The sequence below is a fragment of the Dermacentor silvarum genome, unplaced genomic scaffold, assembly GCF_013339745.2.
Source record: "Dermacentor silvarum isolate Dsil-2018 unplaced genomic scaffold, BIME_Dsil_1.4 Seq638, whole genome shotgun sequence".
NCBI classification, from domain to species: Eukaryota; Metazoa; Arthropoda; class Arachnida; order Ixodida; family Ixodidae; genus Dermacentor; species Dermacentor silvarum.
This window is the reverse complement of record NW_023606556.1, coordinates 24,135-40,001: the sequence shown is the minus strand read 5'-3', so window position 1 is coordinate 40,001 and position 15,867 is coordinate 24,135. Positions and strand designations below refer to the sequence as shown.

General features: G+C 48.7%; 1 protein-coding gene across 1 annotated transcript in view; it reads left to right on the top strand.

The window, feature by feature from the left end:
- The first annotated feature begins 1,411 nt into the window (after window positions 1–1,411).
- The window catches only part of LOC119435340 (cytochrome P450 CYP12A2-like), a 30,171-nt gene continuing 15,715 nt past the window's right edge, over window positions 1,412–15,867 (top strand). Inside the window, exons 1-2 of the mRNA XM_037702232.2 lie at window positions 1,412–1,506; window positions 11,402–11,480. Coding sequence (XP_037558160.2) covers window positions 11,454–11,480 — 27 coding nt within the window. The 5' untranslated portion in view covers window positions 1,412–1,506; window positions 11,402–11,453. The remainder of the gene's footprint in view (window positions 1,507–11,401; window positions 11,481–15,867) is intronic.

The window sequence follows — 15,867 nt, the reverse complement described above, 5'->3', positions numbered from 1 at the left end:
CGCGGCCTTTGACTCGCACAAGTCGCGCTTGCTCTCCGCCGTGCGTTCGCTCCCCGTGAAAGCACGCGTCCCTCGCTCGCCCTTGCGGCCTTTGACTCGCACAATTCGCGCTTGCTGCCAATGCCATTTTTTTAACACGAAAGTGTTTTATGCCGGGGTCCACCAAGACTTCACTGACGTATTTCCGTCACGGAAATACGTCATAGAACATAATACAAAGAAAGAAACCAGAAGAAAAAGTCCACAAACATGCAAATTGGAAATCGAACCCACGACCTCTCGGTCCGCGACGATAGATCGCCGAGCGTTTAACCCATTGCGCCACAAACGCATTTGCAGAGAGCTACACAGACGCGCCTTATATATCTAACACCCTCCGTGTACCCGCGCTCTTGCTCGAGGCGGTGCCGCCGCCTACGAGCAGAAAAGAGAAGTACTGCATTATGACACTAACGCGCACGACAGTGAACGCTTCGGTGGTCTCAGCACTACGACGCCTCGATGCCAGCATTCGAAGGGACGCTGGCATCAAGAAGCACTACCAACGCCATAGGTGGCGTTCACCGTACTCAGCACAGCGGAGCGTGGCCTCCGCAATTAGCTCTGAAAATGTTTCTGAAGTTGATCGCGGAGGCTGCAATTACGACGCGCTGTACGCGCTGATTGACTCGGTGACGATTAAGTTACGTGCTTTGTCTTGCGCGTTGTATTAGTGTGTCAGTTACGTGCTTCGTCTTTCGCGTTGTGCTAGCGTGTGCAGCGTAGTGCAGCTTCCATATGCACGACGGTTGCTCATGGTCATCGACGTTGGTAGTCGTGATGGAGGAGACGTGCCACCAGGCGTCAGCGTGGGTGCATCAACGCCTAAGGGCGCTTTAGCCACAAAACACCAATAGACATATATATCAATGTGCAATAAACATTACACTACTTCTGTGAAGACACGTTTCACTTTCGTTCTATACCGATTCCTATATAAGAGGGATCAACCACATTTTTTTTCTATTGCCGGACGCGACCATCGAAGAGTGAGCCCTTAACAGCTTCGCTGTAAAATTTGACCAGTAGCCGAACTTTGTATTCCTTTCCGTGTACTTTGCCCGTTGTGAATCATATAGCTACTCATACAATTTTTAACCATGGTCGCTTGATTTATTTCTGGTGTATGGTGCTTTGACGTATTTAATAAAGGCACGGTAGCTCTAATGCAGCTTTATTAAGACGCGAAAGAGTATAGAATAAAGACACATGCTTCATGCTTCGGTCTGTGCTTCATGCTACAACGTTTCTGTCACTAGCTGCTGTATTTAACATAGTAATATTCTTTATATTGCAGATTGCAGCTGTTGCAACGTATTGCTTATACTGCCTTGCAATGAACCCTCCTCGCTCAACAAAAGCCAGTGAAGAGGTTCGCTCAGTTCTGAACAAAGATTCAAACAGTCAAATAAGTATCAAGTATTCCGAACTTCCTTACTTAAAGGCCTGTATCCGTGAATCACTTCGGTAAGATTTATTGTACAAATATTATCGCTCGATTTTTAGCCTAATATAACACCTTTACTCTCTGTCGTAAATAATTCCTCCGCTTTACGTACGACAGCCTGTTTCTTTTTTTTTCGCGACCAGCGAATTTCTCCTAAACAATCCTAAAGGATTCAAGAAATCCTAATGAATTTATTGGTGACAACCGAGGCAGAATTCGATTAGCATTTGACGTGATTCACTACATAATTGATGATAAGCACTATAGGTATGACTGTATAGTAGCTCTGTAGGCACGTTTTCGTATAAATATACAGAAAACTTGGCGTGCTCTTTCTAGGTTACAATTCCACCTGACCCCAGACACTGGTTAAGAATATTGTGGTAGATTCGGTAAGTTTAGGTGCATGGAGGTAAATGTTGTGATACCATATTGCAACTTTGGTATAGCGGCGTGCAATAAGAATACATATTTGCACATGTAATAGGCACATCGAAGCACCCCATCAGACATGTAGCGCACAATGTAGCGCAAATGTCAAATTAAAGCAATTCGCAAAAAATGATTTAACACTGAAATCAGCGGAGGATAAACCAATTCTTCCGTATTTGCTATTTATTATACTGAATTGATATTTAAAACTGAAATCACTATAAGATATGCATTTTCAGGTATAGAGATATATAGGAGGTGTGAAATAGTAATGCGGCTCCTTAACTGATTTGGCTACCGCAAAAGAGAAACATAAATTCCTACAGAAACCCTCTTACGGTTACTGTCGACGGTAATGCATTGAGCATGTGGCGACACACCGTACTGCTCACGGCACCTTTATTTACACTCTGTGAATCAATTTACAAACATTCAATGGCGATTTAGCGGCAAATACAATAGGAATGCGTGAGCATTACGTCGCACTGTTTATGTCCCGGATCCATGAGTAGTTCAACCGCGTGCACCACATTGCAATGTGCTACTTCACAATCTCAGTGGACATGCGTCTTCCCTCTTCGAAGAGCGCAGTGCAACTGACGGTGGTCCTGAACAGACCACCGTCAGTGGCGCTATAAATATATACAGGGTGTTTCAGCGAACACTTTCAAAAATTCTCAAAGGTTGCCTGCGGCAGATAGCACAATTCTAGTTCATGAGCTGGCCTACTCGAAGAGGCGGACATTACTTGCACAGGAAATTGAAATGCATAATCGAATAATTAACAAATCTACTAATTAATTTTAACTAATTACCTGAGGGCCCATATTGCAATTTACAAAGTGTAGCCGTGGAGTTCGCAAGGCGGATCCACTTAGAACGAATTCTCGGGATGACACCAGTTTCGAGATATTATTCCCGAACTTTGCGGAGAAATGCACTGGCGTTCCAATTAGTTTCTTAACAAAACGTCGCTGTATGGATTGAAGCACAAAATTAACTGAAACGCCAATGCATTTCTCCGCAAAGTCCGGGAATTAATATCTCGAACTGGCGTCATCCTGAGAATTAATTCCAAGTGGATCCGCCTTGTGAACTCCACGGCTACAATTTGTAAATTGCAATATGGGCCATCAAGTAATTAGTTAAAAACTTAATTAGTGGATTTGTGTTAATTATTCGATTTTGCATTTCAATTTTTTTGTGCAAGTAATGTCCGCCTCTTCGAGTAGACCAGCTCATGACTACAATGGGCTATCTGCCACAGGCAACCTTAAATAAATTTGAAAGCGTTCGCTGAAACACCCTGTATCGACCCTTTTCGCGGAGCAGTTTGTTCTAGAGAAACGAGATGGCGCTTACGGCGGCGCGCCATACGTTGCCTCAGCAACAGCGAGCGAAAACGAAACCATTACCGCTTCTACCTTGCTTCTGTGCGATCAGCTTCGGAAATGCAACTGAATTTTCGCTAACGCACTGTGCTCCATTCATGCTGGTTTTAATCAAGTGGATTGAAGACACGTGCAGTAGTCGGCTGCAAAAATTGTGACTGGCATATTAAGGAATGTAATGAATATGTGGGGCCAAGTTCGCGGACCGCTGCTGCAACTGTCCGCACGTGTTTCCGGCACTTCAAGATGTACGTTTTCCTCGAGGATACATAACTTTGCTCATCCGCCAGCGTTATATCGCTAACCTTCCAAGAAAGGGCTTGAGCCCCGGTTGGCAAGAGTGAGTACCGCTCGTTAAACAATGATAAAGGGAGGTAGCGCCGCTCCCTGTCATAGTAGGTTTCGCGCACAGTATCTACACCCATCTACCCCAACCGGCACGGAAACTTACGCCCACTCTTTCGCCAATGTGTCAAGAATAAGTGAATGGGCGCACACTTGAATATATGTGCACTTTATACACAATAAATGACGGACTACACTGATAACGCACGAATGGTCGAAGGGTGTTTCGTGACGGTCCACGAGAGTAAGCGAGTTACTAGCGATAATACATCTTTGCTACAAGGTATATAATGTGCAGAACAGCTACTTTTCAAGCCTTGTGCGCAGCAAGAACAAATCTAACGAAACTGAGTACAATTGCGAGTGATTAGGCAGAAAATAATCAGATAGTGACCGCACTGACGAACTTTACTGTGTCAGAAATATCAGCTGCTTCAAATATTTTCCCAATAAAGAACGAAGCTCAAAACACACTAATCCTGATCTATTTCATGAGCGGAAAGTTTGGAATTCATATTTAGCCTTGCTTTTAGAGCAAGCACCGTATGTGCTGCTCGCGCCGTTTGGACGTAGCCTAATCAGCTCCGAAAGCGCTTTTGCATGTTCTCTGAAGCTTGGGCAAAGCTTCGTGTCGTCCACCCAGTCAGCGTCTACGATATCTCCCGAAACAGAGGTTTGCTAAGCCGCGCCGGTGTCGTACACATCCAATGTAAACACGGAGGCAACGGAGGCCGTTGAGGCAAGCAATGGACGCGTCACCATGTGATCAAACATGGCAACGCCCACGGGATCGCCGCGAACAGGGTCAATATATTGTAACGGAAGATGGAGACAGAGACAGTGCCCGTTCCTGGGGCAGCTGTTCTATCCTCTTCCTCGTCGTCTTCCCTTCCAGCGCCTGCCTTGCGAGCGTCCGCGGGCAAGTTCACTTGTCTTTACACTTGGTCACCCTGCAAGTTTCCGGTGCGCTTGGAACCACCCAACTTGTCCAGGTATTGGAATCGTCATTTGTGAGCCGTCCAGCGCGCAACCAGCTTCTCTGGCGGGCGGCACTGGCTGTTGCGCGCTGGTCGCAGGTCTCGCCGACGATTAGGCCGCCGCTCAGCATTGTCAATTTCAGCCGAAGTTGACGAGATTCCCTTAAAGGGTGCTCTGTTGATTGCTGTGGTGGTGCGACTGCTACCAGTATTGCCCGCTTCCCCTCAGGTTTTCGAGGACTATGACAGGATGAGTTTGAGAGGCTGTCCACGGATAGGAATGCTCTGAATGACTGGAATGCACAGTCGGAGCCATTCTGAAGCGGGCGCTTCGTTGCGGTGACCACTATGCCTTAGGCGCCACACTGACTCTGAAGGAAGCACCTTGACACCTGCGTGGATGCTACGCTTAACAGTGACAGCGCCGACAGGTGCAGCAGGGGGGTTCTTGGAAATAGGTGAACGTGGTAATGGATGGCTCTGGTCAATGGCTGCTGACGCTTGCTTGAACACCAAACCATGATCTCTGGTAGCAGGAATCGGAACTGAAGGATTGCCACCGCCACTGCTGGAACCCCGCGGTGTTGGTTCTTGTTGCTACGGAACACTAGAAGGTGCCGAAGTGCTGCTAGTGCTCACCTGTTGCGGTGGTGGCTTCGGGGAACAGGCGTACTGCAGTGAAGGCTGTTTTGTGAAGCCTCCCTTGCGACCTGGGGTAACTGACACTCCCGAAGAGAAGAACGACGACGGTACTAGGTTGAGGGGGCCTGCACGTGGCTGCTGCTGCCCAGGGAGGAGGATTACAGGACGCTGGACCATTTCGTCGAAGCCTTGGTGGGGATCTCGCTGCTTGAGACGTAAGTATAACCCGTCTCGTAGATGTGCCGCTGGCGGGCCATCTTGTTTGTGGAGGCCGTCCCCTTTGCTGCAGGGGTGGCGTGCGCCGGAGTGGGGCATTTGTAGCGCTGCTCCTCGGCCCTCAGCAGCCGCGGAGCCACGGCAGCTGGGTCCTTGGCCCAAGGGTCGCATTACTGCACATTGCCCGCATCGTCGCTACATGCCTCTGCTTCCGACGCCGCTGCGGATGCAGCTTCATCCGTTGTCTTGGAGGCCTTGCTGGCGGGTTCGCTATGAATGGCGGAGGATGCCGACGTGCAGCTGCTCGAACCGTAGTCCTGTGACTGATGCGTTGGACGGCTCACCAACGACGACTTCACTCCCTGGACAAGTTGCCTGGGTGCAAGCGCGCCGGAAACTCGCAGCGTGGCGAGTGTGAAGATGAAGTCAACTTGGCCTCGGGTGCTCGCAAAGGGGCGCTAGCAGAGGAAGAGGCAGTGGGCAAATAATAGAACAGCTGGCCAGGAACGGTTGCTTTCTCTATGTCTCCTTTATTCCGTTACAATATATACTTGTAGCCAGGGCGGGGGGCTGATGGGGCTTCAGCCCTCACCCCCCCCCCCCCCCCCCCCCGAAACTTTTTCGTGCGCGCATGGACCGCGACCAAACTACCACCGGCACCGGGAATCATTGTGGATTTTGTCTACAATGTCCTTTTCACGCTCGAAAAGACATTTCGGCACTAACATTGCGCAACTTCGTGGCAACACCCTTGCACCTGGAGTCACATAACGCCAGGAGCCCCATCCGAGCACAAACTTTCAAGGCCTTTTCGATAGCGAGCGGGTGCGTTGCGGCATCTCGCAGCCGCCGCGGAATCTACGGAGCGCATGAATTTCAATTCCGAAACTTTATGGTGTCAAGTTCTCATAAACTTTTGACGCGAAAGGCGCACTGTCATTTCAAAAGGCGTGCTTTAGATTTTCAATTCAGGAACTTTATGAGTTTAATGTTCTTATAAACTTCGGCCAACATGCGTGCACTGGAGCCCTCGTGTCCAAGCTGTTCCAGAAATGGAAGCATGCGCTCGCAAACTTCCACACACACGAAAATAAGAAATATCACCGTGACTGTTAGCTGGCAGCTGATAATTTTCTGCCATGCATTTTCAGGAAGCGCGCCCAGTGTTATCGATCAGCTGGACCAGGGAAGGCAAAGTAAAATAGAGAAAACAGAAGAAAGTCAATGGCCTTATATTGAGGCAGTTCTCTTTTGCGGGCGACAGGGTCTGGCTCTCCGTGGCCATAGGACAGTGGTCCTATGGATTTAAGCAAAGCCCGCGCTGAAAATACTGGTATTTTCAGAGCGCTTATCGCATGCGAGCTGATTGTGCAGATACATATCCGCATAACCATTTGGAAAGTTTCCCCAGTAATGCGTGTATTTAAGCCCAGATGGAAACCAAATTATAGAAATTGCTGGTGAAGTTATCAAAGAAAGCCTAGATACAAAAGTAAACGTGCAGGCTGCTTCTCCATACTTGCTGACGAAACGACGAATGTTGCTGGAATCGAACAGCTTACTGTTTTGCAAGGTATCTAAACAAGAATGCCAACGACATCGAAGGAGTGTTTTAGGTTTTAGCACGGGAGTAGATGCCCTGTCTCATGCACTGCAGGTTCATGTAAATGTGCACAAACTGCTGCAGATTCTAGTCACCCTTCCAGTGACTGCTAGTGCAAAGAGAATATTTTTTAATATGGATTACTAAAAAAAACTACTTGCGCTCTACAATGTGTGAAGAACGCATGGTTAGGCTGTCGCTTCTATACACCCACAGAGACGTCGGCTTCAACGTGTCCGAAGTCTTGACCGCTTCGCTAAATTCCCCGCCGAGTAAAGTTTGTCCTTTAGATTGCGAAGCAGCAAAAATCATTGCAAGTAAAAAGCTCTGTTCCTTTAGGTTCCTAAACTCGTAATTATGAAAACACCTTGACTGTTCATAGCTTCTAAAGCCACAGAAGTTTTCCCCGTTTATTCTAACAGCATCATTACCAAAATATCTTTCGAATACGAAAATTTAACCAATTTTGACCGACCTTGCTCATTGAAAGCACGGCCCACGCGGCGTTGCCCAACAAACACAGTTCAACTTGCCCCATCATCTGTGGCTTTTGTTTGGCCTCGTCTTTCCTTTTTAGCTACTTGCGTTTACTTTATTTTTGAACCGAAGTAATACCCTTCTTTTTTTTGGGTGCAGAATATTTGTTGCCGCTCTGCAGGCAGGTAAATTACACATTTTCGTACTGATTTCTCAATTATTGCTCTATTATTCTACCCATATGGTGCTGTCCGGACCGCCGCATGGCCCAAGTACATATCACGATTTCTGCGATCATAGTTTTGTTCTTGCCTGGATAGTCTGTCTTTCTATGCGTAAAGTTTAGTATCTGTGACTGCGCAACATGTTTATTGTCTTGTTTGGCGCATTATATACAGTGACGCTTGTTTAAATACGTAGATTTATTGGAAGTTATACGTATATTTAAATATTGTTGCGAGGTTTTGTGTATACAAGCAGTGAACTTTGTTTGCAGCGACACTTTCTTGCCCTTTTTAAGTTGTATCCTCGCATTTGTATATTCCATTGTAGCTACGCATTTCTAATGTATATTTTTCAGAACTCCTCCTGCTTTTCATATGTACTCACTGCTGTGACTATAATCTCGGTGTAATTACAATACACGACCGGTAAAAGCTGCTCCCGCGCAATTTATATTGCAACGAAGGACAGCATCAATGAGGTTTTTCCCTGGCCGTTGCATACGTTCAAAAATGGAAACAAGGTTCTTGAATAACAAAGATTCATCAAAATATTTGTCCTTAACTTGTTCTTTCCATGGCCTTTACGTTTTCATATGAGCTGCATGCCGTGCTTTGCTGGTGTCGAAGTGATATAGTTCTAAAGTTCGTGTGATTTTTGTTACTTATAATAGACAAAAAAAACGCGGAAACATTGATATCAGTTCTTTCTCCCACAATTTTTGGGACATACGCATATATTCTTCTATGAAAAAATACACGTCTTACTTGACAGTGCGTAGCTTTCAATAATTTGCTTGCAGCTTCTAATATACAATAGCATTGGCAATGGCAATGCGGTTATTATTCATGTATTTGATCCCTCGACAAATTCTATAAGGAGGAGGCCGCGCTGCAACGTGAGCCGTCCCCCCCCCCCCCCCCCCCCCAACAAAATTTCGGGCTACGCCACTGCTTGTAGCGCCCACCGACGTTGATAAGCGGGGATGCTAAGGTCGGCGTTCTCGGCCGGCGCCTTGGGGACGCCTGCGAATGACGAGGAAAATAACGTTGTGCGGCGCGTGCTAGGGGCAAGCACGGCACGCGCTGGTCCGTCCTCAAAGCCTGCTGAGCTGGTCCTCTTGTTCTGACGCTCCGCTGCGACCCCTCGGTTCCCGACAGTGGTGACCCGGACGTGATACGAACTCGAAACCTTCTGATATAAAACAACGGGTGTAGTCGCTAAATGGAGGAATTTCGGAGGCGCTTCTCAGATAGTGTCTCCGCGAGCGGCAATATTCGCACCATGTGCGTGTACTGTTTATGGACAATCGCCCCAATATTGTACACTTTCTGTGGCAGACTTTACTCCTCGATAGAATCCTGGATCAGTACAAATCCAAGACAGGAAGAGAGCGGTGTGGATCAGAGAACATACGGGGATAGCGATATTCTAGTTGACATTAAGCGGGAGAAATGGACCTGGGCAGGCCATGTAATGCGTAGGATGTAACCGGTGGACCATTAAAGTTACAGAATGGATACCAAGAGAAGGGAAGCGAATCGAGGCAGAAAACTAGGCGGGGTGATGAAGTTAGGAAATGTGCAGGCGCAAGTTGGAATCAGCTAGCGCAACACAGGGGTAATTGGAGATCACAAGGAGAGGCCTTCGTCCTGCAGTGTACATAAATACACTGATGATGAGGATGATTATCCCCTAGCTGTGTACCACTTGAGCGGCTTCCCACACTTCACACAAACAACTTTGACACTCCTGATGCTAACGCATTGATTTGAGGGGGGCATCCGGCAAGAACGCCCTGGCAGCTATGAGGCGTCACACAACGCTGGCGTAATGAGGAGCGCCGCCGTCTGCGTGGCAAGCATTGCGCCTCAATGGTGCATGAGATGAGACAGACGGTAGACATCCTTAGCTCTTCTAGTTTGAAGTGTAGTCTCCATTGTAAAGCCCCGCCATAACGTTTACCGCGACCAGGTAAAGCCGCCTCGCGCGTTAATTAAGAGGCTTTATTTTGTGCCATTCCGAACACAGCTGCCAAGTAGGAGCCGGAGTGTTCTTGCGCGCAATGCTCATGTCAGCAATGGCAGCCACAACTCAGCTCTGGCACCACTGCACGGCCGATTCAGCGGATCGTGTGGACGCGTCCTCTTGGATTCGTCATTTCTGCAACCAAGCGCACTGCGCGTCCACGGACACAGCTATGGCGTTGGCCGTCGCACACGAGGACAAAATGTCTTGAACGACACGAAATAAATACCTGGACTTTAAAACCACTGCTATGCCTCGCTGAGGATCAGCGATGAGACCAGCGGCAGCGGTATATAGTGTACCCGGACTCGGCGGAAGGCGTGAATGCTTTTAGAGACCCGAAAGTCAAACAAACATCGCCTCGTCACGTAAATATTTTACTAAAACGCTGCAGGGCCGCCACAATATCGAGGTGCGGTTGTACTGGGTCCCTGAGCGCGCGGGTGGCGCTGGAGATGGTGCTGCCAGTGCTGCTGCTAGTGCGTTTCTCATACTCCGCTTGCTATATCGGGACCACCTGGTTCCTAACACTCCTGAGCTGCCGGACCACACGCAGATACGCGAACACTTGAAACAGAGGCGAGTGGATGCTTGCGCTCAACCGTACCGCCAAACAATCACCCCTTGCCTCGCGGTCAAGGCGCGAATCCTCGTACAGATGGCGCGAGCCGGTGCCGCCTACACAACGGACGTAGTCGCAAATAGAGGCATTTCGGAGGGGCTTCTCAGATAGTCTCTCTACGAGCGGCAAGTTCGCACCATGTGCGGGTACTGTTCTACGGACAGTCGCCCCAATATTGCATACTTGCTGTGGCAGTCTTTACGCCTCGAGAAATCCTGTATCAGTACAAATCCAAGACAGTTCGGACTCTTAATGCCTGCCTATACCCTGGAGGTGACGAACGCGCGTTTTCATTGCGCTGTGAAACTTTGTCGAAGAGGCATACGTTTGGGGTCATTATTAATATTGATGTTCTGTTCCTTTCCTTTCCTTCACCACAATGAGGCACCAGATGCGCATCCTGCACATCTCTGGAGACTTCCCAGTCCACCAAACGCGGGCGGCAAGTGCGCCATCGATACCGTGATAGCCTTGTGGCGTACGTGCCTCAGTGCCCATAAAACTGCTATTGCATCAAGGTAACACAGCACAACAGAGGAAGTTTTGAATCACGTAACATGCGTGACCTCAAACGCCATGCTTTTCTAGACACGACTGATAGATGTAGTCGTGCATTTGACGCATTCCAGCCCTTTGTAGGTAGCCATGATTTTTCATGCGACTAAATTGAGTTCAACAACATTTCCTCCTGGCCTGTTACATTATCTCTTCGTAAAGCGAACATGTTTTTTTCTAAGCGGAGAAAATGTCAGTTGTTAGACGGAGCCTCTTATAGCCTTGCTAATTGCGAAATATTAGTCTCTTCGTATTTCCGCTCCAGTAAAGGCATTTTAGTATATCTTATGACGAAACAATGTCCTGGTAGCGTATTTTTAACGTACGCACTGCACAAACGGCAGGACGTAAAAGAAAACTTGTATATAATTACTTACATTAAAGACTTCAACAATACTTTTTCAGCCTTTACCCTATTGTCTCCGGAGTTCACCGCAAACTGGACCACGACGTTGTGATGTCCGGATACATGATACCAAAAAACGTGAGCACATCTTTCTGAGCCTTGAAGAAGAAAAGCCTCTCGAATAACACAGTATATAGATAGTCGGGCTATCATCCTGCCCGATAAACCGTCACCTGCTTCATGAAAGTAAACATTGAACACTAATCAGAGCTGTAGTGCTCTCGGTTGACATGTCACATGCGGTTTATTAATAGTTTTAATATTATATATTATTATATATATATATATATATATATTATATAATAGCGCAAAACTGTTCCGTAATCATCGGCAAAACCTGCCCAGTACCTATTGTCACGTTATAGTGACGGTGACGCACACGCCATTGTCGTTACTGTGCGTACGAATTAAGCTCTTTATTCAGCGAACTTGTGCCCAGCAAAACCAGGTGACATTTCGGCATAATGATAGCGGTGAAGGAAGTCGCGATCGTTCAGAATCTGATCTGCGGGTGAAGCGCGTCAGCTTTTATACAGGACTGACTCGTCAAAGGTTGCAGCGTAATCGCCGATGCCCGCATGTTTTCTAGAAAGTACTACGCAATTCGTGTCGCGCATACAATCTGATTAAGGCTCATTTACACTAGACTGACACGACAACGATTTTGGTCTGCCGAATACTGGGGACAGCGTTTTGCTTACTTTAAACGGTTGACCACAGGGTTTTCCGTCAAGTGCTGTCGCCAACAGTCGGCGGACCAAAATCGGTGTCGTGTAGGCCTAGTCTGAATGAGCAGTAACACATGGTCCGGTGATAGAGAAAGACACTTCTCTACTTCAGATTAAGGCACGGCTTGTGCTGCTCGATAGCATTATAACACTACAGCCGCCGCGGTGTTTAGTGGCTATGGTGTTGCCCTCAACGAAGGAGCGGCGGCCGTATTTCGATGGGGGCGAAATCAGGGGCACGTTAAAGATCCCCTGGTGGTCAAAATTCATCCAGAGTTCCCTAGTACGGCGTGCCTCATTACCAAATCGTGGTTTTTGGCAAGTAAAACCTATAATTCATTCATTCACAGATTGGCTCGTGAAAACAAAGTCGCAGTCTCGCCCGAAAGGCAAAGCATCATTTGTGATAGCAAATTAGTAGAGAGCTATACGGAGTAAGGATAGTACTTTTATAGGCTGTATAACCTTGGACCATTCGCTTACGTAACTGAATCACCAGGCATGGTGTCAGCGCGCACAAGCAAACATGAATAGATGCCCACTCGACGACCGCAGACAACCGCTGTCAAAACGGGTGGCGTGAGCAAGTTGAGCAGCAGCACAGCGAGCGAATGTTCGCGCGGTATAGCGCTACAATGGAAACTGAGCTGCATAAGCACAGCGCATACAAAGCTACGAGCCGTCTGCAGATAGCTATCAAGATACGGTGCCGGCTACCGCCCACCGCCGCGCAAAGTACAAGTACGCAGTTGCGGGCTGAGTAGAAGCCGCATCCCCTCACTCCCACGCTGCCTTCCACTTTCCTCCTTTCGCGTGCGAGACGAGTCGTCAGTTCCCCTTGCGCCGTTGGTACCGCAGCCTCCTCCCATCTCCCACGGCCTTTCGCGCGACGGTCCGTTTGCTCCGCTGTGCGTTCGCTCTCCGTGTAAGTGCGCATCCCTCGCTCCCTTTCATTCGCACATACAGCATGCGGCGCGCGGCGACGATTTTATCGCCCTTGGACTTTATACGGAACCTCACGGCGACGACGACGGCAGAAATCCGTTTGGAGTGTCCATATAATTGCTATCCAATTAAAAAAATCACCGAAGATTACGATACTCCCTAATGCTAAATTTGAGCGCAGCTGAATACGTATTTTTGTTTCGCGATATCTTGACTGGCGCGGTCAAAACAATATCTTGTCTGGCGCCTCATGTCTTGTGCCGCAAGCTCGGCCGCATGCCGATAGCGAGGTCCCTAGATAAAACAACTTGCGGCAGCCGCCAGTGGTGGAAGCGGCAGCGCCGCTTCCACTACTCGACGGACGGACGAAGTCAACCACTTCGCCCGATCTCAAATTCACAAGAGAAATAAATTTACATCTAGAAGATTTGTTGGCCGTTCACTCAATTTCTTTATTTCTAGAAACTTGTGATTGACAAGAAATGCGATAATCCATATCTACTTTACCTCGTTCCATCAGATCTTATGATGCCAGGCAACCACTAGAGCGCGCATGTTTCTTGAAACCGAAACTAGCACTCACCTGCAGCGGGATGATTACTGCCGCGCGGTATGCCGACATCACTTACGTCATGAAATACCGATATTGTAAGCGATGAAAAACACCACCGGCACAGCCAGCGGTATTGTTACAGCCAATTGAGCTTCCTTCGTGACCGTTCCAGCCGATTGGGATGGTCTTACTGTTTTTATCATAAAAGTGTTCTATTCCGGGTTTACCGACTTATTCCGGCAACGGATGTAACGGAGTGACGTAGGCTCCAGCGCCGCCATAGGAGTGGTGAAGCTAAATGTATGCATACGTGACATAACAAGCACGGACAGGGAGTGCTTCCGTGGTCACAGCGCAGCGGAGCCTGCAACACGCCGTAGCCATAGAACAAAGTACCAAATGTAGCCTCGTGCACAGAGTTTTCATACAATACTATAAAATAAATAACATTATTAAATTGTCCGATGGCAGGATTTGAACACAGGACCTTAAGCAGAGAAACGTGATATTGAAACCATTACGCCACGGACGCATCCATCGACTAGCGAGATAAAACGCCCTTTATGCATTTATCGCAGGCAAGCCAGTGCATTGAGACGCTTGGCGCGTTTCGATTTGTCCACCTCGACAAAGCTGAACCGTTGTAATTATAGCTATTATGCACGTTCGCAGCGTGTTCTGCACTTCGAAAAGTATAGAGTGCTATGAAATTTACGGCAATGAAGGCATATAAAGCGCAATAAACAAAGCACAAGAACGACAGACAAGTCCATGTACTTCTGTGGTTTCGTGTGGGCAGTTAGCGTCGGATTAGGCTGTGGCGCCTCGTCGCCTACGCATTGCGGCATCAACATGCAATAGCAGTGCATCGCCTACTGCTTCGCTTGCGATGGCACCACGTAAGACAACTGCTGCACTAAAAGGCGCAGAAAGGCAACGACAATCGCGCTTTGAACCGGCGAGAGACACCAGCATGAAGCAGAATGCCTTCGCGCCTTCGCGGCGCACGGTGCGAACTCTGCCACTTGCATTCCTGCAGCTGTGCGCGTCGCAGCTCGACTGGCTGCCACTGCCGCTACGGAGCCGGACCAGAATGCTTGCACCTTCGCCGAAGAACGGCCATTGGAGGAGGAGGAGGAATAAACGTTTATTGTGGAACCAGCGCTTTAAGATGGCCGGGCCTAAGCTCCCATGTTGGGACGTCGAGGGCTTGCCTCACCGCCGCCTCACGGGCGTGCTGGGTCGCCCAGGTTTGGTCGTCGAGGGCGGAGCTCCGCAGAGCCTCATGCAACCTGGACGAGAGGGTCGTGGTGTTACTTTGTGTGTACTGTGCTGGGCACACCCACAGCATATGCGGAAGCGTAGTCGGGTGAGTGCCACAGCACCGGCAGCTGGGGGTATTGTAAACTTCAGGAATATAAGGTGGAGGCGGGCGGGTGAAGGGTACGTATTTGTTTGTAGCAGACGCAGGGTGGTAGCCTGCGCCCGGCTGAACTTGGGGTGAGGTGGAGGGAAGGTTCGGCGACTAAGGTAAAATGCCTTAACGAGAGCGTTACAAGCAGTCAGATTATCCCTGGTGTCCAAACTCGTCTCCAGTGTCTCCGACGCGGTTGACTAGGCCTCGCGCAATGGAGTGGGTGACCTCGTTGAGTTGGGACGTGTGGGTGGACAGTACCCGCGTGGGCCGGGATCCTGTCAGGGAGATCACGCTTTCTTTAGAGTGTGGTGCCTGGCGGAGGATACGAAGAGCTTGACAAGAAATGCGGCCTTTGCTGAAGTTAGTGACGGCTGAGCCAGAGTCACACACGATGGTGTGACAGGTGGGATCTAGAGTGTCCAGGGCGATGGCCACTTCTTCAGCCGTTTCGGCAGTGGGGGCAGTGAATAAAAAAAATTGTCGCAGTTTCACCTGAAAGGCGAAGCATCAATTGCGATAGCAAATTTGTAGAGAGCTAAACGGAGTAATGATAGTAGCTTATCAGCTGTATAAACTTGGACATGCAGCAGCACCGGCAGCACGCAGAACTGTTGTCGACGCCGTCGGCGTTTTGCCCGCGTTCGCACAAAATGCGTGCGGCGTTGGTGAGTGTTGCCGGAGCCTCGATATAAATAGGCACTTGATGCAGCAGCTAAACGTCGCTCCCTTCTCCTCCCCTCCCCCCCCACGGCCTTTCGTGCGTCAGAAGATGGCGCGTTTGCTCTACATATATGGTGATTGTAAAGGAGGAAAGAGACGCCT